At 41.8% G+C, this 24,484-nt stretch overlaps 2 protein-coding genes across 4 annotated transcripts in view; one reads left to right on the top strand and one right to left on the bottom strand.

The window, feature by feature from the left end:
- CCDC146 (coiled-coil domain containing 146) overlaps positions 1-24,484 on the top strand; it is a 190,127-nt gene that overhangs the window by 130,121 nt on the left and 35,522 nt on the right. For all 3 annotated transcript variants that reach the window (XM_033959108.1, XM_033959109.1, XM_033959110.1), the window contains exons 8-13: positions 1,623-1,850; positions 3,467-3,653; positions 8,461-8,556; positions 9,004-9,174; positions 19,318-19,406; positions 19,515-19,679. In XM_033959108.1, the coding sequence (XP_033814999.1) occupies positions 1,623-1,850; positions 3,467-3,653; positions 8,461-8,556; positions 9,004-9,174; positions 19,318-19,406; positions 19,515-19,679 (936 nt within the window). The remainder of the gene's footprint in view (positions 1-1,622; positions 1,851-3,466; positions 3,654-8,460; positions 8,557-9,003; positions 9,175-19,317; positions 19,407-19,514; positions 19,680-24,484) is intronic.
- The window catches only part of LOC117366983, a 28,523-nt gene continuing 4,585 nt past the window's right edge, over positions 547-24,484 (bottom strand). The window contains exon 2 of the mRNA XM_033959111.1: positions 547-640. The gene's annotated coding sequence lies outside the window, so the exon portion shown is untranslated. The remainder of the gene's footprint in view (positions 641-24,484) is intronic.

The following is a 24,484-nucleotide window of genomic DNA, read 5'->3' as shown; positions in this document are numbered from 1 at the left end:
CTGGCTACTAAGTGTTGTCACTATTGTAGAATGTCTGGTACTGTCTTTGCCACATTCGCAGGCCTGGTCTGGTCATCGAAGCAGCAGAAGTCAGCTTTGGGTTGGAATCCATTTCTCATGCATGGCATTACAGAGCAGTGCCACTGAGCTAGTGGGCCGCCATAGTGTACATTTTAATATGGAGCATTTCAAAATAATAGGTACCTAAAGCAGAGAAATGTACATGAAAATGCTACTGTTTCTTGCTGATTATCCAATTAGTTATTTTGTTCTTGTGGATAAAGTAAACGTAGTTATAGGAGTCTGGAGTAATATGTGAAATATTATATATAAAATATGAGCCAAGTATTCAGAGGATTTATGCGTTTAACTTTGGAGCCCTTTTACTAAACCAAAGCAAAATTTGCAGTTAACTGTGGCTTAACACAGGATTTACTGTTCGGTAATTTTAGATTATGTGCGGAATCTTTTGGGGATGTTCCCATTAATTTTTATTGCAGGTCATGCATTAATGTTCCTGCTGAGTGTTAACATGGGACCACTTACCGTCTCCTATTTAGGATCAATGCGCAGGAAGTACAACACGCCAGCTATGCTTCCAAGCCCACTCCGTCCATGCCACTCGCTTGAGAGAAAATTTCTGAAAAAGTCAGTAATGCGTGGTTTAACATATGGAAATAGGCAATTGAGCATAAAGTCCCGTAATACAATTGCGTGGAGGCCTGTTTCTATAGTAAAACAGCCCCCTTGAGAGTTAGGCTGAATCCTAAACATACTCAGAATTTCAATGAATTTTTAAGTTGAGGAACATAAAAAATGGGCGGCAAAGAGGCAAATTTAGGTCAGAAAAAAACATAGGGCTCCTTTTACAAAGCTGCGAAAGTGTGCGCTAAACCCACGCTACGCAGCTAGAACTAATGCCAGCTCAATGCTGGCATTAGCGTCTAGCTGCACAGCAACTTAGTACGCGCTAAAACCACTAGCGCAGCTTTGTAAAAGGAGCCCATAAGCTTAGCCATGATTTTCAGCCCCAGGCTCATAAATCTAGATACATGAATGTCAGGGCTAAATTCAGAAGCATAATTGCTGTATTGGAATTACTTGTATAATGTATTTTTTGTGCACTTGTTGTTCAATTTGAAAATGAATAAAGATTTAAAAAAAAAAAAAAAAGAAGCATAACTTTTAAGCTCCTAAATTAAGATGAAGTTTCAGCGGAAAACTGAGAGCTAGATGCACTAAACAGGGTCAGTAAGACTGCATGGGTCCGCTTCGATCTGATTTTTGGCCGATTCCAAAAGAGCTGCCGATGCACAAAAAAAGCGTGCATTCAAATGATTTGAGCGGAAGTGCATCATCATCCCCATCTGATTCCACCATTGATTCGCTGTGAGAGCGACTCTCGCACATGCACAGAGCCGGCAGGAGAAGCCCCGAAGCAGCCTCTTGCCACTCAGCTGACTTTAGTGTATCTGCTCTTAAGCTCCTAAATTTGAAAATGGAGTACAAATTTAGAAGCTTAAATTCAAGGAGCTCAGCTTTCTTGATTATCAGGCCCTAGAATTGTGTTGAATTTGAAATTAAAGATAAAATATCCTCTTATTTTTACTGTTTGCCTTCAGAGAGGTGCAGAAGACTATAAGGAAACTTGATGTGTATTACCAAGAGTTAAGTACTATCGCCAAACAAGGAGAATTCAAAATTAAAAAGATGATGGAAGAGAAGGAAGACATAACTAGAGAGCTGGAAGGAAAGCAGGCTTTTCTTGAAAACAAAGAGCAACAATTTAACCAACTAACAAAGATGCTGTTATTGGCCAAAGAGAATGAAGCAATGGCTTTCAGTGAAAGGTTAGTCTTTCAATCATTGTTATTAAAGACCCATTTTAGATATAACATACCGTATTTTTCCCTCTATAAGATGCACCTGACCATAAGGCGCACCCACCTGTAGAGGAGGAAAAACCAAGAAAAAAAAAATTCTGAACCAAATAGTGTACCCTGTCCCATCACCCTGCCCCCACTCTGCTGGTCTAGTGGTAGGCCGGGACAGGGTACAGGGCAGGTAAATATTCAGGGGCTTTAGGTAAGCTTTGTTTATTATTCTTAAGTATTTGGTAGCTGAAGATTGCTACTTGCAATATCCAGTAATATTCTCCTCTCACTCATCTTCTTGTCACCCCCTTTTTTGAACTCTTTGGAACATCATTTCCAGAATGCCCTCTCCCTTTCTCCATTCTTGTAGCCTACCCCATTCTCGTTGTCTGACATCTCCATGTCCTTTTTCTTCTGCCCACTAGCATCTTCCTATTTCATCTCTCTTCCCTCCTGTCCACCATGATTCCATCTCTTCTCTTCTCTTTCCCCACCCTCCCATGTTCCAACATTATTCTCTCTCTTTTCTGTTCTTCTCCCCCCTATTTGATGCTGAATAATGGGATGGAAAGAGATGCAGCATCTCTCCCTCCCTTCCACCCCAGACCAAACATTTCTCCCTCTCCCTCCCTCCCTTTATCCTTTCCTGCAGCACTATCCTTCTGTCACAGTCTTCCCAGGAAACAGAAATTTTCAGCAGAGAGCAGCTGACTGCAGCAGAGGGACAGCACCGAAAAGGCCACCAGCGCATATCAGTCACTGTAGCCTGCAATCCTCTGCAGAGCAAAATACCTTTTTCAAAGTGGAATGGGAAAGTGAGTGGGACAGGGGTGGAGAGAAGGAGATGACATACCAGGCTGCAAGGCCCCTGTGGGTGCGGGGACCTGTGTGGCTGCACCTCTCGCCCCTGCCCTGAGAGCGATCTCTCCCCTAAATGAAGTTTTTTTTAAAAATGGCTCTTATGCACATGCTAGGGTTGCCAACCAGCCAGTTCTGCATACCCTGGCTGGTTTTGCAAAGGCCAGGCTGACTGCTGGCAGATCTTTAAAAACAGAACCTAAAAAGCTGGTTTAGTATCAGAAGAGAGGTCTGCTGCCTGGCATCCCACTTTTTTCCATTCGTTCCCTGTGATGCAGCTTTTAATCTTTGGGTACTGGCAGCATTAGTCAGCTTAAACATGTTGCCTTTGGCAGTCCAGAAGCTTCTTCTCTGCTGCAGTCCCACCTATGCGGGACAGGACATTGAAAGAATACTTATATTTAGGAGTGCACACTTATACTGGGTCTAATGGCTGGCTTAAATTCAAGCATCTAGACATGACATTTATATGCTTAAATTACAGTATCCTATACACTAAGCACAAAAATGTCTGCCTCACCCATACCCTCCCCTTGCAATTACATGTTAAGTCATTTGCATACTACGATAATAGAATAGTGGCTGCCATTTACTCATTTCAGTGTACATTTATGCAGACGGATGGGAGCGTTCTCTAAATTTAAGCACTCAAATGGCTCTTAACTGTAGGTGATCTGTTATAGAATGAGGGGGTGTGACTATGTTTGCTTGTTTGTTCATACAACGCCATACAGGGCAACTGTTGACCTCAACCTGCGCCACGCTACCATACAGAGGCAGGCGCAACACGAGGCACTGGTTCGGAAGCAAAGAGAGAAGGATAGAGATTTGAAAAATGTAAAGAAGCTGGAGTTGCAGCTGAAGGCAGCAAATGATGCACTGTTACATATTCAAACGATATTTGAAAGAATCGAAGCCGAGGTAAGCAAGGAAAAGAGTTTTCAATCATTTTTAGCAGGTGAATGAAATGGTTCAATTTGGCTTTATTCAATGTGCATATTTTTTATTTTTTTTTAATTCTTTATTCATTTTATAATTCACAACAAGTGTACAGTAAATATCAAACAATTAGAATACAATATCACTTGAAAATCTACCATATCATACAACAAAAAGATATAACCCCCACCCCCTCCCATATAGAACAAAAATTATACCACATGAATATAATATCTTATCATTCATATATATTATTAATAGAAATCCAACCCCCCCGATCCACATGTAAGAATTAAAATTGGGTAAAGTATAAATTATTCATTAGAATAATTTAAAAATGGCCCCCATACATCCTTAAATTTATTATAGTAACCTTTTTGAACTGCCAACGCTCGTTCCATTTTAAACACAAGACATACTTACTACATTCACTGAGGATGAGCAGGATTGCAAGTCATCAGAAATGGGTGGATTATCCCCTTATTTCCTATTTGATTTACACATCCAGGGAGGGTGGCGGTATTATATTTTCATATATTCATTGACCAAATGAAAGTGCTGTTAATGATTTTTACTGTACGTATTCACTTTGGTTATTTTTTTTTCTTGAATTAGGGTTGAGGGGAAATGTTTTGTGGTATTTTTTTTTTTTTAATTCTTTTTTGATTTTCAAACATCCATCTTGCAAACCAATTATACATAAATATAATAGTACTTATAAATATATCTGAACAATCATTCTAATCCTCCCACCCACTACCCACTTAATTAATAATCAAGAAAAATTATTTGATCAATTGTAAGTGCTGTCTTGAAGTCAATTGTATGTATATTTTAATGCAATGTTTTTGAATGGAAAATTAATAAAGAGTTAAAAAACAAAACAAAAAAACTCAGTACAGGAAAAAGCTTCTACAGCTTAAGATAAGTTCTGGAAGTCTCACACACTGTACTTTCACAAGGGGGTCTCATCAGTCTTCACTTTTTCCACAAAGCTAATTAGATGTATTTTTTGTTGCACTCTCTCATTGGTTTTTTTTTTAAGTGATTGCTTTTAAGTGTCGTGCAGAAGGACCTCCATCCCTTTCAATACCATTAGGGTTTCTGACAATTCCTAGAGGTTGTTTTTGTGTGTGTGGAGGGTTCTGTATTTAGCCCACCTACCGGGCTTTCAGTTTTAGAAAATTTAGTTTTATTCTGCTGTGTCTATGCTTTCTGATGACATGCAGGGCTGCCAAGAGACAAAGGAAGGCTTGGAACAAACAATCTTAAGAGACACCACATACCCCCTCTCCACTACACCATCATTCACAGTCGAAAGCAGGGGGATAGCAAGCAGCCCATTTTTTTTTTCAGGGGGAGGGATCCTGGGGTAGTGTGAATGTTGTTGGTTGTAAGTAAGGCCTTGTAGTGTTTCTGGGTGTGTGTATCGTTTGTCCATATGGGGCTTGTTTTTGAGTGAATAAGGAATAGATTCGGGCCCTAATCCTTGAGTATTTATTTCTAGTAGACTGAGGGGCCCACCCATTCCTCTCTGCTCTCCCCCATTAAAAATGTTACCTTTACTGGCAGGGATGCCCAAGCCCCACCAGCTGAAAAGCTCTACAACCCGAACCTCTCCTGGTGCGAAGAAGTTGGGGATGTGCTTACCAGCTGTCGATACCAGCTCTCATGTAAGCTCAGTTGATGTGGTGTACAGTTGGGTACAGGGGATTTGAGTTTTGAGATGGATTTTGGAGGGCTCACCATACAATATAAGGGGTTTATGGTGAGATGTGTAAGAACATAAGAATAGCCCTACTGGGTCAGACCAATGGTCCATCAAGCTCAGTAGCCCATTCTTACGATGGCCAATCAATGTTCATAGTACCTGGCCAAAACCCAAAGAGTAGCAACATTCCATGCTACCGATCCAGGGCAAGCAATGGCTTCCCCCATGTCTTTCTCAATAATTGGAATTTCTCAATAATTCTTTCCAGGAAATTGGCCAAACCTTTCTTAAAACCAGCTACACTATCTGCTCTTACCACCTCTGGTAATGCGTTCCAGAGCTTAACTAGTCTCTTAATGAAAAAAAATTTCCTCCTATTGGTTTTAAAAGTATTTCCCTGTAATTAGTGCCCCCTAATCTTTGTAATTTCAGGTGGAGTGAAAAATTGATCCACTTGTACCCGTTCTACTCCACTCAGGATTTTGTAGACTTCAATCATATCTCCCCTCTGCCGTCTCTTTTCCAAGCTGAAGCTGGGACCTTTTATGTGAAGTTCCTTGCAATGTCCCCTAGGGTGACCCACTGCCCTGCTGGGATGTCTATGTGGCCAGTCTACTAAAAATGCTGGTCCCTCCTACATCTCAAATGCCTATTCTGTGTGTTTTTCATTTGGATGTGTGGTTGTTTTTTTTTCTCAAAAATGGTTCTAAAAGATACATGCACTGAGCACAAACACATCCATTTTTGAAAAAACAGGACAGACTTTTTGCAGTTTTGAAAATGGGCATATTTGGTACTGAATTTTTAGATGTTTTATCAAAAATGCCTCTCCATGTGCGTTAAGTACTATGCACTATTCTATCAATAGTGCACCTAGGGGGAAATTCTAGAAACTGCGCCTAAACTTAAGCGCTGATAGAAGCCCTACCGGTGCCTAATTAATAAACGCCATTTAAAATGACACAAAAATGCAATGTTAAAGTACCTACTGGGGCCTATATAAAAGGCACCAGAATTGCACCTATGTAGGCACTTTACTGCACCAAACATCACAATGGGCATGGCTAATGCCGGAAGTGGCGTTAGGTGCCATAAAGCGCCTCGTAGGCATGATTCATGGCAAGATAGGTGCCGGAAATGTAGGCCTAGAAAACCCTGTCCTACATTTCCAGTACCTATCCTTCTCGGAGGCACAATTCTCTACAGGGCACCATCATGTGACTGACATACGATATGTGGCCACATATATCGATGCCCTATCGAGAATCCAGGTCACAGTGTGCAAATGTATGGGGGTGTTAATGAGGCCAGAGCATGGTCATTCTGTGAAGTGACAAGGGCAAATTGTAGAATACAATGAGTTATGCACGTTGCATGGTGCATGTTGGAGTACCCTCTTATGCCTGCTATTAAGATGAAGAGTCATGGTTTTGATATACCACCTTTCTGTGGTACAACCAAAGCAGTTTATATTTATTATATGCAGGTACTTTCTCTGTCCCTGGTGGCCTCACACTCTAAGGTTTGGTATTTGCCCAGGATCACAAGGAGCCACAGTGGGACTTGAACCCAGTTCCTCTCAGTCTGCTGCACTAACCATTAAGCTACCTTGCCACTTAAGATGACAGAGGCTGCTACATCTAAATTTTACCACACCAAACCAACTTTGGGCTAGTATTCTAAAATGGCTTGGGCATACCTTGAAGCCATTATAGGATTGGCACTAAAGGGCTGATTCTACGAGGGTTATTTCATAAATAATGCACACAATTTTTTTTAATTTACATGGTTTTTTTTTCCAAGTATTTCTTTGCAATCCTTCAATATAATCTCCCTGTTTGCAATGACCAAGTCCCAACGTCCGGGAAGCTTCATTATTCCATTCAAGACACCGTTTTTGTTCAGTTGCCGAATGGCTCGGGTACCAGCAGGAAAAAGCTCTTCCAGAGATGCAAAACGATGTCCACGCATAGGTTGTTTCAACTTTGGAAAAAGGTCGAAGTCTGGTGGACTTACGTCTGGACTGTAAGGAGCATGAGGTAACACCTTGCAGCCGTATTTGTGTAGTTTTTCAATGATGACATTCCCTATGTGCAGGCGAGCATTGTCGTGAAGAATGAGTGGCCCAGCCAAGAGCAACTGAGGTCGGGTTTTGTGCATTTTTCTGCGCATTTTTAGCAAAAAATCACAATACACTGCTGTGAAACTTCTTTCACATGGAACTTTGTCTGTGATGATGATGCCTTCATGATCATAAGCAAAAATCATCATTTGTTTGACTTTTGATTGAGCTTGTCGAAATTTTTTTGGCCGTGAGGAAGATGGAGTTTTCCACTCATCATTGAAAAACTACACAAATACGGCTGGGAGGTGTTGCCTTATGCTCCCTACAGTCCAGACATGAGTCCACCAGACTTCGACTTCAACTTCAAATAGTGTTTTTAATTGACTTTTAATGGTGTTTTCACTGTAAAGATTATACTAAACTTAATTATACCTTTTGGTGGAATTCAGTATGCCATATTTATAAAATGGAGAGGGTGCTTGCTATACAGCAAGGAAATTATCATAATTTTAAAAAGATTTGGGGGCCATTGATTACATATTCTAATGATCAGATACCTTAAACACCTTGTTTTATATAAGATATAGGAGGGGTGGGATTGGGAAATAAGATAATTGCTAATTGATTTATTATTAATAGATGGGGTGGGTGGGAAGGGATTCTTTTATACTTTAATGATTATAAGTAAGATTGTCAAGTGATTTGTTTAAAAATTTTTCTGATTGATTATTATACACTTATTGTAAGATATGAAAATGAATAAAGATTTACAAAAAAAAAAAATGCCAATTAAAGTCAATTTAAAAATTTTGTGTTACGTGTGGAATTCCGCTAGGTGCTACTGATGTGGGCACCATTTATAGAATCATCCCCTAAGTGTGCCCCTTTGTGATGTCTAAAATGAGGGTGTAGAGAAAAAGTCAGGAAAAAATATATAGACCTGCCCAAAACCCCTGACCATTGCAATGATATTTTATCTTAACCACCTTTCACTTCACTGTTCTTTGTTTTAGATGGATGCCCTACCCAAAATTGATGGGGTATTGCTAGAAAGAAGGATGGAACTACATCAAGAAGTAGAAGCCATTCAAAGGAATTTGGCACAGCAGGTGAACAACAGCCCAAGTACTCAAATTGCTCTTGGTGGAAATATCACCGGAGTTGTCTCTTGAATAGGGCTACCATTTTTGGGACCACAAAAATCCAGACACACGACCCTGCCCTGTTCTGCCCCAGCCCTGCCCAGTTTCATATTTAGCTCCACCCCGTTACATCCCAGTCCCTCCCAGTTCAGCCTCCAACCCCACCCCCTCACAACCTCCTCTCGTTTTCCCCGACAAGCTCCGGCCATGTCTAGAGGGCCTGGAGCATGCGCAGATGTGTATGATGTCATCCGCACATGCTCAAAGGCCCTCCAGATGCGGCCGGAGTTCATTGGGGCTTTCCAAAACCCAGACAAGCTGCCAGATTTTAGAAAGTCTAAAAAGAGGACATGTCTGGGTTTTCCCGGACATCTGGTAACCCTACTCTTGACAACATTGTGTTCTATAACGCAGCAAACCCTTACTGAGGTGGAAGCGCATATGGTGGAACAGTGCATCGTTGAGGAGCAGCAGTTTATTAAGGAGCAAACCCAGTGCAGAGAAGACCTGACTAACTTCACACGTCTGGCTCAGATCAAGTCTGATGAGCGGGACCAGAAAGCAAGACTTTTGGTGAAAGCCAAGGTAATAAAAGAAGGCAGTGCATACTACACACAGTAAGGTACACTTCTCCCTCCGTATTCGCTGTGATAGGGGATTAACAGACCCGCGAATACAGAAAAACCACAAATAACTTTTTCATATGTTATTCACTGTTTTCTATTAAAAACCATTGTGAATATGGTAAAACCATGAATAACATGGTAGGAGACCAGGCCTGTTCCTGAAGAAGAGGCAAAACACGGTGAAGAAAGTGCTGGGAATCAGCGATTTCTCTATGCAAGCTGACTTAATTGGGGAGGAAGATTCAGCAAGCTAAAAACCGCGAATAATCAAAACCGCAATTGCTGAAACCGCGAATACGGAGAGAAAAGTGTATACAGGTGAGTATTTAATAGTCTCCCTTAGAGACATCACTCAGACTCAGTGGTGGGGGGAGGGGGGTAGTCCGCCCCAAGTGCCATGATGGTGGTGGCACCGGCACCCCTCCTCTTCACCCTCCTGCCTCTTTCCACTCCTCCCCTCGCCATGCGCGTGCCCCCTTCCCATCCCCCGTATCTCTAGTTGTTCACTGCTGTGAGCAACAGCTTCAATGTGCTCCTCGCGATTGCGTCATCTCTCCGCCGACGTCACTTCTGGAAGCCGCACAAAGGGAGAGCTGACAGGGTCGTAAGGAGCCCATTGAAGTTCTTGTTGCTTGTGGCGGTAAATAACTAGAGGTATGGGAGAAGGGAAGGGGGGTGCACACGTGGCAGGGGGGATCGGGGAAGGAGCCGGGGGAAGAGATGAAGGCGGAAGGGGGGTGCTGCTGCCATGGGTGCCTCTCACCCTTGCTACGCCACTGCTCAGACTGCAGTGACCTTTGACTGGGAATACTACAAAGTATTTTCTGCATCCCTGGTTATAACATAACATAAAATTTTACTTGTGTACTGCAATACACTGTGAAGTTCGGTGCGGTTAACAGGAATTAAATAAAAGACTGTACGTGAGAGGTGAGGATACTAGTATAAATAACTTAGGAGCAAGACAAGGTCAGTATCAAATACAATCATGGTAAGGCAGTATGACAAAAAGAAGAAATGTGATTGAACGGCTTTTGATAATTGAGTGAGACTCTGAGCCATACATAGAAAACTATAATGTACAGAAAGCATTGAAATCTAAGGTGGATTCATGGAATACATTATACTTTGCATGTTTTTCTTTATTCCTGTTGAGGGAAGAGCTTGGTATTACAACCAGAACGAAAGAAGTTATCCTGCCGTTGTATTGGGCGATGCTGCGTCCGCATTTGGAGTACTGCGTCCAATATTGGTCGCCGTACCTTAAGAAGGATATGGTGTTACTCAAAAGGGTTCAGAGGAGAGCGACGCATCTGATAAAAGGGATGGAAAATCTTTCGTACGCTGAGAGATTGGAGAAACTGGGTCTCTTTTCCCTGGAGAAGAGGAGACTTAGAGGGGATATGATAGAAACTTACAAGATCATGAAGGGCATAGAGAGAGTAGAAAAGGACAGATTCTTCAAACTTTCAAAGAATAAAAGAACAAGAGGGCATTCGGAAAAGTTGAAAGGGGACAGATTCAAAACGAATGCCAGGAAGTTCTTCTTTACCCAATGTGTGGTGGACACCTGGAATGCGCTTCCAGAGGATGTAATAGGGCAGAGCACGGTACTGGGGTTTATGAAAGGATTGGACAACTTCCTGCTGGAAAAGGGGATAGAGGGGTATAGATAGAGGATTACTGCACAGGTCCTGGACCTGTTGGGCCGCCACATGCTCGGATTGCTGGGCACGATGGACCTCGGGTCTGACCCAGCGGAGGCATTGCTTATGTTCTTATGTTCTCTTCATACTGTGTTGGGGAAATGGAAAACCAAATTTGAACCTGTAGTTCAAGTAAAAGCAAAATTAATAACTGATACTCATGCAGCTCTAGTCTTACGTCACAAGATTTGTAGGAACACAAAATACTAAGGGCCCCTTTCGCAAACCCACGGTAGTGAGTCCTGGCGCGGAAAATGCAACGCAGCCTCTAGGAATGGAATGGGCTGTGTAACATTTATCGCACGGGAATTGCTACCACAGCTCAGTAAAAGGAGCTCTGAGTCTAGAATTCAAATATCACTGTTCCTTCTTCCTAATAAACTAAGGGCTCCTTTGGTGCGGTAGAGGTCAATGCTCTGATGCTCAAAGGAATTCTATGAGCGTTGGAGCATTTACCTCACCGGCCCACAATAAAAGCCAGCGTAAATGCCAGTACTGTAATCATTTTTAAGATTTCATAGATCATTCTGTGTAATTACGTGATGCATGCAATTAGCAACACTAATCAGTAGATTTTAAAATAATATTCTGGTGCAGCATTCAAGAGAGAATAGCAACCAGGTGGATGAATGTTGCATATGGTGAGGCAATCGCCAAAAGACGCAAGGACTGGCAAACAAATAATATCTTTGGTGATACTTACAAAGTTTTTAGTCATTAATCCCTCATCAGGATATGTAGTCAATAGTGGAAGTGAAACACAGAAAGGTACTTTTATTCAGTGGATGCCGTCTTGGAGGTCAAGATTGGGGTGGGGGTGGGGGCAGGTAGGTTAAGACTTTTCAGTGAAGGTGTCTGGGTCCAGCCTCTGGTACCAGTGAGTGCTTGGTTAAGGGAGTTTTACCAGAAGTGAACCTAAGTTACAGTAGCCCAATGGATCCTGGAAGTGATTCATGACAGTTAATATTATATTATTATTTATTTAGGCGTGAATGTTATCCTGTATGTTTGTTGTGTGTGTTAGGTCTTATAATGGAGTTCTTTATTTATTTTGTTTTTATTTGATTGTATCATGTAAACCGCTTGGAACCGCGTGAAGACTGACATGAAGAACTTATTTAGCCTGTCAGCTATCTCCTTTTCTTCTTTTACCATTCCCTTTCTGTCCCCATCATCCAAGGGTCCCACTTCCTCCCTAAGGGGAAGCAACCAGCAAAGGAAGAAGTGGGACCCTTGGATGATGGGGACAGAAAGGGAGTGGTAAAAGAAGAAAAGGAGATAGCTGACAGGCTAAATAAGTTCTTCACGTCAGTCTTCACGAGGGAGGACACAACCAACATTCCGGAACCTGAGGAGATCGTAAAGGGGGAGCAGGATGAAAATCTGGTCCAACTAGAGGTAAGCAAGGTGGATGTCCTCCGGCAGATAGACAGGCTAAAGAGCGACAAATCGCCAGGTCCGGATGGCGTTCACCCAAGGGTACTCAAGGAACTAAGGAACGAAATAGCTGAACCACTTCGACAAATATGCAACCTATCCTTAAAAACTGGAGAGATTCCAGAAGACTGGAAAATAACAAATGTCACGCCCATCTTCAAGAAAGGCTCAAGGGAAGACCCAGGAAACTACAGGCCAGTGAGCTTGACCTCGGTCCCGGGAAAGATGATGGAAGCACTGATTAAAGACAGCATCTGGGAACACATCGACAACTATGGGCAGCTAAAGTCGAGCCAGCATGGCTTCTGCAAGCCTCACGAACTTATTATACTTCTTTGAGGGGGTAACCAGCCAGGTGGATAAAGGGGAATCCATAGATATAATTTACCTTGACTTCCAAAAAGCTTTCGACAAGGTGCCACATGAAAGACTACTAAGGAAGCTATGGAACCACGGGGTGCAAGGGGAGGTCCACCGATGGATCAAAAACTGGTTGGTGGACAGGAAACAGAGGGTTGGAGTAAAGGGCCATTACTCAGACTGGCAATGGGTCACGAGCGGAGTTCCACAGGGGTCGGTACTGGGACCGCTACTTTTCAACATATTCATTAACGACCTGAAGGCAGGAACAAAATGTGAGGTTATTAAATTTGCGGTTGACACCAAACTATATCGTAAGGTAAATAACATGGAGGACTGCGAAGATCTCCAAAAAGATCTGACAGCACTGGAAGAATGGGCCAAAAAATGGCAAATGAGTTTCAACATAGGGAAGTGCAAAGTCGTACATATAGGGAAAAAAACCCCGATGTTCACTTACAAAATGGGGGGATCAGCGCTAGGGGTGACCGACCTTGAAAGAGACCTGGGAGTGATGGTAGACACAACATTGAAGGCGTCGGCACAGTGTGCAACAGCCTCAAGGAAAGCAAACAAAATGTTGGGTATCATTAAGAAGGGTATCACGACCAGAAAGAAGGAAGTCATCCTGCCACTGTATCATGCTATGGTGCGCCCGCACCTGGAGTACTGTGTTCAATTCTGGTCGTCATACCTCAAGAAGGACATGGAGGTACTTGAGAGTGTTCAAAGAAGAGCAACTAAGCTAATAAAGGGTATGGAGGACCTCTCATATACTGACAGACTGAAAAGGCTAGGGCTTTTCTCCCTGGAAAAGCGGAGACTTAGAGGAGACATGATAGAAACCTTCAAGATCATGAAGGGCATAGAAAAAATAGACAGGGACAGATTTTTCAAATTAAGGGGATCAACAAGTACAAGGGGGCACTCAGAGAAATTGAAAGGGGAGAAGTTTAGAACAAACGCTAGGAAGTTCTTTTTCACACAGAGGGTGGTGGATACATGGAACGCGCTACCGAAGGATGTGATAAACAGGAGCACGCTACAGGGGTTCAAAGAAGCTTTGGATAGGTACTTGGAAGACAAAGGGATTGAGGGGTATAGATAAGAGTAGAGGTATATTATAGGGATGGGATTAGAGGTAAATTAATCAGGGATCACTGTTCAGGCACTAGGCCTGATGGGCCGCCGCGGGAGCGGACCGCTGGGCAGGATGGACCTCTGGTCTGACTCAGCGGGGGCAACTTCTTATGTTCTTAAAGTGAAAAAGCGGTATAACAAGATTAATAATAAACCAATAAATAGTTTATTCAATTGTACCTTTAATACAGGCAAAAAAATAATATAATTTTATGAAATTCTAAATTAAAAAATGAATCTGTTTTCACAGAGATAGCCATTGGACTGTCCATTTTTTCCTTCTGCCATGATTCTAAAACCAAGGAAAATAAAATATTTCAAAAACAGGAACAGCTGTTATATTGTGGAGGGAGGAGGGGGGAGAAGAAATTTTGTTACCTTATAACACAAGAGAAGCCTTCAAAAGTGACATATTTGAGCTAAAAGAGCTATATTTTCATTTTGAAGATATACGAGTATGCCTTCTTCTGTCTGTCATAAACACTCCAGACTACATCCCAATAATTGAAGGATATATAGGCCTTATAGAAACAGATTAACAATCCATAGGGTTACCATATGTCTCCAGGTCATGGGGGCCAGATTGAGCCAGTCTGGGTTTTACTTGCATTGAAATCAATGGAAGTTAAAAAAGATGGGTCATTGGTATTTTTTTTATTTTTTACAAAACCCTACATGTAAATTCTTCATTTTTCTCCTGGTTTCTTTATGAAGGTGGATATAAACTACATGGGATTAAGGAGAATGACTCTCTTAATTCCGTGTGTAAAGCCCTGGTTGAACTGAATGTGTGCCTTTGAGCTGGTGTAAAAACCAACCTGACCCAACCGATCAAATATGGTGTTCCACAGGGGGCTATTATTCAATCTCTACCATTAGACCTGTCCCAGACATAGCCTGCAAATATCAAATACAGATTCACTCCTTCGTGGATGACATCCAACTGTACCTACCGCTAAGAGAAGCCTATGACGGCCAGATTGAGAAACTGCTTAACTGCCTTTCGGAAATCAAAAACTGGATAATCGTCAATAAACTACAACTAAACGCCTCCAAGATGGAACTCCTTTGGATCCGCAAAGAATGTTTCAACTGTGCCCATTCCTTACTGCGCTGGGACTTGATTACTATAACTATGAAAGATCAAGCGCGCAGCCTAGGATTGCAACCTGTCGCTTTCCGACCATATTTCTCAGGTGGTATCTTCCTTATTTTACTACCTGCAACAACTCTGAAAAAATAAGGAACTACTTTTCAGAGTCTGACTTTGCCCAACTTCTCTATACCTTAGTACTCTACTGCATAGATTACTGCAATGCACTGCAATGGTCTCATGGCAAAGAATGTACGATTACCACCAGTGTGTTCAAAACGCGGTGATCAACCTTCTATAAAACCTCCATGCCCGCGACCCTGTCTCCCAGGCTCTAGCGTCAGCTCACTGGCTGCCCTTAGCCAAAAGTTGTGTCTTCAAGGGCTTGATGCTAGTGTTCAAATCCATGCATTATATGGCGCCGAGCTATATGATGGCTAAACTTCCTCTGTATGTGCCTAACCAGTCCCTCAGCTCCCAAGATGAAATGTGCCTCACAACGTCCCCTGGTTAAGCCCTTCAACTGCAAACCGCCAAATGACGGACCTACTTAGGGTTTCAACAGAATATGACTGATTTTATCACAAGACCTCATGCACCCAAGGCACTATTCAAACATTTTTCCGTGCCCTTACTGGGGTGGTGTATTCATCATTAGTTTTTTAGGCTTATACACAAATTGATAAATATTCTTAAAGGCAGGCTCGAAGATAAACTGTGTGTTATAAATTATAAAAGAAGAGCTCTTAACTTCTGCATGAGGAAATGGTTCGGCAGCCGTTAGGCAGAAGTTAAGAGCTCTTCTTTTATAATTTATAACACCCAGTTTAACTTTGAGCCTGCCTTAAAGAATATATATCAATTTGTGTATAAGCCTAAAAAAACAATGAGGAATACACCGCCCCAGTAAGGGCACGAAAAAATGTTTGAGTAGTGCCTTGGGTGTATGAGGTCTTGTGATAAAATCAGTCATATTCTGTATAAGTTTGATTTCTGCAGGTTTGAAACTGTGGTCTTTTTGACCAAACTGAAGTTTTCCTCTTTTTGATTGGACCTACTTAGGGTTACCAGATTTTCCAGAACTAAAATCCAGACCCATGGCCCTGCTCAGTTCCACCCATCCCCTCCTAGTTCTGCCCGAGTCACGCCCCTTTCCGCCCCCCAGCCCCACCCCCTCAACCTGTTCATTTGTCGGGAGTGCATCTGCACATATGCTGGTATGACATAATGATGTCATATGCCTGCACACATGTGCATAACGTGTGCCTTCCAGACATTGCTCCTAGCTGGAAGCTTTTTGAATCCCGGACAAAGTGCCAGGTTTTGAAAATCCATCCGGACACCCGGGAAAATCCGGACATCTGGTAACCCTACATGTAGAGATTTTAGTCCCTGCCGAAGCCCAGCCCAAAAGTACACTCAAACCACATTCCCCTGAAATTTCTGTATAATGTCGATGTTCATTGACTTTCTCAAATTGATATTTACACATAGATGTGGCTCTGAAATAATGGCCTTAATCACTTCTCCCCAAGTGGGCTTGCAATGGACAATACAGTAATTTGCCTAAGGTTTCAAGGAGCAACAGGGGGAAAAGGTTCATAGACAAAAGCGCGTGACGACAACCCAGCGCAGACAACTGAGTGCAAGGCGGAAGCGCGCCGAAGAAAAACAGTATTTTAAAGGGCTCCAACGGGGGGTGTGGGGGGGAACTCCCCCACTTTACTTAACAGAGATCGCACCGGCGTTGGGGGGGGGGGTTTGGAGGGTTGTAATCCCCCTCATTTATTGGAAACTTAACTTTTTCCCTCTTTTTTAGGGAAAAAGTGAAGTTTTCAGTATAATGTGGGGGGTTACAACTCCCCAAACATTACATTACATTACATTAGGGATTTCTATTCCGCCTGTGCCTTGCGGTTCTAGGCGGATTACAATAAAGATGATATCTGGGCATTTGCAGTAGAATTACATTACAGGAGAAGAGTAGATTACAAGTAATAGTGAAGAGTTACAATACATTCAATATCACAGAAGATGTAACATAGCAACGGGTTACAATAAAGAAGATATCTGGGCATTTCCAGTAGAATTACATTACAGGAGAAGAGTTAATTACAGGTAATAGTGAAGAATTACAATACATTCAATATCACAGAAGATGTTACATAGCAACTGAGTCAATTTACAACTGGTGGAGAATAAAGAATTACAATATATTCTAGATTACAAAAGATGTTACATGAGCTGAATCAAGTTTCTTTGGGTGGAGAGTAGCATCATATGCCTATAAGCGGAGGTGTATTTATTGTTTTGATGATTGCATAATGTTGGTTAATTAATGTTGATGATATGGACAGTAGGAGTGTTTAGTTTGGGTTGGATAAAGAGATTCTATTCCCAAAGGAATTGATTGGGAACTCATTAGATGGCGGTTTAGATTGATGGGAGATATTTTTTGAACAGTAGTGTTTTTATTTCTTTTCGGAACTCTTTTATGTGTGTAATTTCGATCAATAATTTTGAGATGTCGGAGTCAATATTAGCTGCCTGTGTCCCTAGTAGGTTGTCATAAAGTTTCTTACGTCGAGTACCATTGAGAGGAGGGTAGGTGAAAATGTTCTGTGTTCTCCTTCTTCTGGATAAGAGATAGTAGTGAAAACGGTTGTTTAGGTAGCTGGGTGCCGCGCCGTGGGTTACTTTGAATAGGAGACAGTAGAGTTTGAATTGTGTTCTTGCTTTTATTGGTAGCCAGTGAGATTCTAAGTATGCTTTGGTAATGTGGTCGTATTTGCTGAGTGAGTATATGAGTCTGAGGGCTGTGTTCTGGACGGTCTGTAGTTTTTTTATTGTGTTGATTGGGCAAGGTAGGTAAAGGCTGTTGCAGTAGTCTACCATACTTAGCACGAGGGATTGGACAATGATCCTGAATTGGTCTTTATTAAAGAATTTTCTTATTTTTCTCAGATTTCGCATTGTGAAGAATGCTTTTTGGATGATTTTATGGATTTGTGTTTGCATAGTGCAGCATCTGTCTAGTTGTATTCCCAGGATTTTGAGGGAACTCTGTATTGGGTACTTGATTGAGTTTACTTCCAGTTCTGTTAGGGATGGTTTTTTGTCCTTCTCTAGTAGTAGGAATTTAGTTTTGTCCGTGTTCAGCTTCAACTTATGATTTGTCATCCATTTTTCTACTGTTTCCAATGTAGTTTTCAGGCGTCCTGTGGAGATGGGGTCGTGGATGTCAAATGGAAGGAGGATGGTTATGTCGTCCGCTTAGCTGAATGAAGTTATGTTTAGGGCATCTAGGGTGCTGCCTAGGGAAGCAATGAATAGGTTGAAAAGTGTGGGAGAGAGGGGAGAGCCTTGTGGCACTCCGCAGGGGTTAGACCATGGTTCTGATAGAATTTATTTTGACTTGACTCTATATGTTCTTGTTTTAAGGAAGCCTTGGAACCAGGTGTGCACTTTACCTGAGATTCCTATTGCGTCTAGAATCTGGAGAAGTATGGAATGGTCCACTAGATCGAAAGCCGCTGAGAGATCAAGTTGGATGATTAGCAATCTGTTTCCTTGGCTGAGGAACCCCCCCACAATGCCGGCGCGATCTCTGTTAAGTAAAGTGGGGGGGTTCCCCCCACACCCCACACCCCACCGTCGGAGCCCTTTAAAATACTGTTTTTCCTCCGCCTTGCGCTCAGTTGTCTGCGCTGGATTGTCGGCGCGCCTTTGTCGGCACGCGCTTTTGACCTGTCACCAGGGGAAAATCAGGATCTGAACCTGATTTTCCTGATTCTCAGCTTGCCAACATGCCAATGTCAGAAGGCCTCTATACAAAGAGGCAGCACAAGATAAAATGTTTCCTCCACTAGCAATGAGATAAACTAGGGATATGCTTTTGTTTAAAACGAAGCAACATATTTCAACTCTCGTAAATTTTCTGTTACTTTCAATTCTCTGCAGACAGCAGAGGAAGACAGCCACACCTGTCTTCCCTCCATCCCCTCAAAAAACCCCAACAAAAACAACCTAGTACTCCAACTTAGATATGGACTGAGGGGAAGGAGGGACCAGGAGGCTTTGCGGTAACCCCGGTCCCCTGCACATGCTCAGAGAGGTCTAGACTAGATGGAGACCTGCACATAGGTTCCATAGGATGACATCATCTTAGAGTGGGACAGCATTTCCATGCCGCCTATGGAGAACCTGCACTACAAGTAAGCAGCTTTGCTCTCTCTGCGTTTCTCTGTCCTTACTCTAAGCCGACATATTTTTAAAATAATTATTCACTAGTTATTTTCCTTGCATAACTCTGTTTTTACATATTACATTGCAAATCTTTAAAACTATTTCTTTTACGCCACAACAGCACAGGTGTCATCTAATTCTACAAGACATCAAAATAAAGGATCTGTCCATAGTGGAACATAAGAAGAAAAGTGTTATAATTAAAAAACGGTAAATTTGGGGAATTTGTTCTTTCTTTAATAAGCACACATTTCTGTTTAGTCGTATCTAGCATAAGCATTGCTGCTATATGTTAATGCACAAATTTGCACTTTCCAGATTTGAAGAATTTGCTGCCATCTATGACATTGTCCGAAGAGAGAGAAATAAATGTGCTAACCTACTTCAGACTGCAAAACAACGAATATCAGAAATGCGAGAAAAAACTAGAATAACAGGAAACGAGATAGAAATCCTAAGGACCAATGTCCAAAGCAAAGAGAGGTATGTTCAGATTCTAATACCCTTAACACCGTAGTTTCTTTAAAAGGCTACCATGAGTTTTGGGCTGTGGTGAAGAAAAATGAAAAATTATTATCTTTTTTTGGGGGGGGGGTTGGGAGGAGGAGGTTTCATGTAATACTTGTTTTCCATTACCTAATCAGAAAGTACAAGGGTGGTTTGAAAAGATTGTTAAAAAAGCAAGTTAAACAACATTCCCCCTCTTATACGAATCTCCGCTAGCAGTTTCTAGCGCGGGGAGCCGCACTGAATGGCCCGCGCTGCTCCCGACGCTCATAGGAACTCAATGAGCGTCGGGAACAGCGCGGCTCTCTGTGCTCTCTCTGCACTAAAAACCGCTAGTGCAGTTTCGTAGAAGAGGGGGATAGTCTCTATACACTTAGGGCTCCTTTTACTAAGCCGCGTTAGGGCTTTAATGTGCGGAATAGCATGCGCTAAATTGCCGCCCGTGCTAAACCTTAATGCCAGCATTCCGGGAACCCCCACAAATGCTGAAAAAACGCGAATACTGTTTTTAGCGGGGGGAGACAGGAGAGGGCAGCCGGAGAAGCAGGAGAGAGCAGCTGGAGCGCCAGCAAGTGAAGGAAACCACTCACGGTATGCTCCGACCACCTCTTCCTGCACTAAAATTGGGCCTCTCCAATCAGGAGAAGGGTAGAAGGGTATAGATAGAGTATTACTATACAGGTCCTGGACCTGATGGGCCGCTGCGTGAGCGGACTGCTGGGCATGATGGACCTCTGGTCTGACCCAACAGAGGCACTGCTTATGTTCTTATTAGTTCTAGTTGTGGAGCGCGGGTTTAGCGCACGCTAAAATGTTGCATGCGCTAAAACTGCTAACGCAGCTTAGTTTCAAGTTTATTCAAGTTTATTAGGATTTTTATATACCGCCTATCAAGGTTATCTAAGCGGTTTTTACAATCAGGTCCTCAAGCATTTTCCCTCTCTGTCCCAGTGGGCTCACAATCTATCTAATGTACCTGGGGCAATGGGGGTATTAAGTGTATTGCCCAGGGTCACAAGGAGCAGCGTGGGTTTGAACCCACAACCTCAGGGTGCTGAGGCTGTAGCTTTAACCACTGCACCACTCTGGAAATCAAAATGTATTAGAAGTGAGCCAAGTAAAGGACAATCAAGCCATTGTGACATCACTGATGAGGTTGGCTCTTATTGGAGGAATGAAACATTGTGACATCACAGTATCAGCTCTGGTTACCAGAAACTTTTCATACTATTTATTCAGTTTTCTATACTGATCTCCCAAGTGAGCTCAGAATGGTTTACATGAGTTTATTCAGGTACTCAAGCATTTTCCCTGTCTGTCCTGGTGGGCTCACAATCTATCTAACGTACCTGGGGCTATGGAGGATTCAGTGACTTGCCCAGGGTCACAAGGAGCAGCGCGGGGTTTGAACTAACGCAGCTTAGTAAAAGGAGCCCTTAGTCCAGGGAGTTTCCAGTTTTTTCATGTCTTAGGAAAAATAGCTTACAAAACAAATGGACTAAGTGTATGCCCTCGTTGTTTAACTTGCTTTTTTGTCAAACTTTTCAAGCCATCCTTGTACACAAGTAGTAACAGGATATTCTTTCCTTTCAGAGTGGTGTGTCTAAGAGGGTGGAAGCCCTTTGGAAAATAGAGTGCATTGTCTTTGCTTTGCCTTCTTAAATGTTTCAAAACCATCATAAAGCAGCATATTCACAAGACAATTCTCTCTTACCAGCGAAAAACTTGAAAACTACACCATGAACTCTTGAATGAGTAAAAGCTGTGTGCTTCATTGTCAAAGACAACCTGCAATAGGAACAAATTCTCCAGTCCCAAACGGAATATTACCAAGCAATTCTAAACTAAACTAAAGCTTAACTTTGTCTCCCGAGTCATAATTCTGAGAAGGCTCAACTCGGTTTACAGCAATTAAATAAACAGGGAATGATTTACAAATGATAAATAGAAGATAATAGCAAAATTTCAAAAGAATTAATTTTCAAAATGTTTGGCAAATAGAGTCGTTTTTCAAGATTTACAGAAAAATTGAATTGAACTGGAACTCCTTAAAAAAGGGGAGATCATTCCAGAGTTAAGAGAGTTTAAAGACCAAAGATTGACTGAAGATCTTGACTCTTTTAGAAACATAGAAACATAGAAAAAAGCAGCAGAAAAGGGCTATAGCCCACCAAGTCTGCCCATTCCAAGTATCCCCTCCCCTGAATTTACTCCCTTAAAGATCCCACGTGAGTATCCCATTTTTTCTTGAAATCCGTCACACTGTTGGCCTTTATCACCTGGAGTGGGAGTCTGTTCCAATGATCCACCACTCTTTCGGTGAAGAAGTACTTCCTGGAGTCGCCATGAAACTTCCCTCCCCTGATTTTCAGCGGATGCCCTCTGGTGGTCGAGGGTCCCATGAGCCAGAAGATATCATCTTCTGACTCAATGCGTCCCGTGATGTACTTATATGTTTCAATCATGTCTCCCCGTTCTCTTCTTTCCTCAAGTGAGTACAGCTGCAATTTTTTTAGTCTTTCTTCATACGTGAGATCCTTGAGCCCCGAGACCATCCTGGTGGCCGTTCGCTGAACCGACTCGATCCTCAGCACGTCCTTTCGGTAGTGTGGTCTCCAAAACTGAACACAGTACTCCAAGTGAGGCCTCACCATGGCTCTGTACAACGGCATCATAACTTCAGGTCTCCTGCTGACGAAACCTCCTTTTTTTAGAAGGAAGGGACAGTTTAAATTGTTGGATACCTCTTACAAAGGAGAATCGGTAAATATTCCAAAATAAAGGAATAAGAGGATTAAAGCTACCATGTAGAATTTTGCAGTTTTCTAGCATAATTACATGGAAAAGCAGGAATCCATGGTTCTTCATGATCATCCTACCAAGCACTCTATATTTTATTTTACTTTATAAACTACTTTGATCTGCACTGAATTTAATGGCGGTAAATCAAGAATAAATAACGTAACCTAACCTAAGACAGTACCAGCATGTGTTATATGGGTTTAGCACCGCAAGTGTTATATAATCTTAGGGTACCTGGTTTCAAAATGATAAACAATGCCTCTTCCAGTTTCCTGCATGTGAAAGAAGATCCATCAAGGCTAGTCACATTTATATACTGACTGGCTGGGGAGTCCCCAGGACGGGTTTAGGACCAGCTGATCTTAGCAATTCACTTAACCACAAAGTAGAAGGGGCGACTAAGCAAACAAACTGTTCAGAAAACCGCCACTGAAATATAGCTGGAAAGCATTGACCACAAAGGCTTGTAGTTTAAGTAACAAAGTTCAGGATCTGCAAGCCTTGATGTTGAAGGCTGACTTGGAAATTTTTGCAATCACAGAAACATAGTTCAATGACCTCTATGAAAAGGATGCAACCATATGGGCTTATAATAATAATAACTTTCTTTTATATTGCCATAACCAAAAGTTCTAGGTGGTTTACACTAAAAAGTGCTGGACAATCAGCGAAATACAATAATACAGTAAAAAATACAAATATTTGTAAAATAGAATTTCAATAATAAAACTCACCAAGTAATAAACTTATCAAACAAAGTGGTCTTAATTAATTCCCAAAAACTGCAATAGGATAACATAGCTTGCTGAATACATTTACCTAACCAAAATTGTTGCCTACCAGCTTGAAATGCTAGGGTCCTATCGAAGAAGATCTTATATTTTCACCCATTCATTTTTGGATAAGCAAATAAGTAGAAGTTTCTAGTTTCTCTTGATGGTCTAGGCAACACAAAATGAGGAAAAAGGTAAGCTGGAGACAATCCTGATATCAGCTTAAAGCAGATACAGGAAAATTTGAATAATACTCTTGCCTCCAAAGGCAGCCAATGAAGTAAACGATAATATGGACTAATATGGTCGCTCTTTTTTAAACCAAAAATCAATCGAATAGCTGTATTCTGAATTATCCTTAATTTCCTTAGAATTTTTGTGGATGCTCCTAAATAGATGATATTACAATAGTCTAAAATAGATAAAACTAATGCCTGCACCAATAGTCTGAACGATAAAGGATCAAAATATTTTTTTATAGTTCTTAATTTCCACAATGTAAAAAAAGCATTTTTGTACCACTAAGTTTGTGTGTTCTGCTAGTGTTAAATGTCAGTCTAGTGTGACTCCCAGAATTTTGATAGATTTAATAATCGGGTAGTCATGACCATTAAGATGAAGCCATGAGTTTGTTATTTTGTCGTTGGGACTAGCCAAGAAAAGTTTGGTCTTTTCCGTATTGAGTTTGGGTAGAGATGGTCAAAAGGATGGCGGAATAGCTCTGTAAGTGGAAAAACAATGTTAAAGTGACTGAAATGCATGGAACTGCGAAAAGGAAAAAGTGATCTTGATCATCTTGAAAAGAAAAGATGAAATCTCTATCCACATGAGAAAATGTGAGTAGATATTGGTTCTGCCCAGACCACGCCTGGTGGTTAGCTGCCTCGGTACCCTGAGGTTGTGAGTTCGATCCCATCCCGCTCCTTAATTCACCATTGCCCCAGGTACTACAGTTGTGAGCCTGCCAGGACAGACAGGGAAAATATTCAATGTATTGTAAACCTCTTTGGGTGAATCTCTTCATGAAAAAAAAAAAAGCAGTTCGTAAATCCCAATAAATAAATCTACACATAATGCAGTCATACAAGTGAAAATACTGACTTTCTAAGATCGTGTTTTTACATGTTTATGGGAAGTACACTTGTGTAAATACTGTTATCTACATGTGGAAATCACGAATAGGGCTTCTAAAATAAGGGCTATAAT

This window comes from Geotrypetes seraphini, chromosome 9 (assembly GCF_902459505.1).
Source record: "Geotrypetes seraphini chromosome 9, aGeoSer1.1, whole genome shotgun sequence".
In the NCBI taxonomy this organism is placed as follows: Eukaryota; Metazoa; Chordata; class Amphibia; order Gymnophiona; family Dermophiidae; genus Geotrypetes; species Geotrypetes seraphini.
This window is presented reverse-complemented; position numbering and strand designations above follow the sequence as displayed.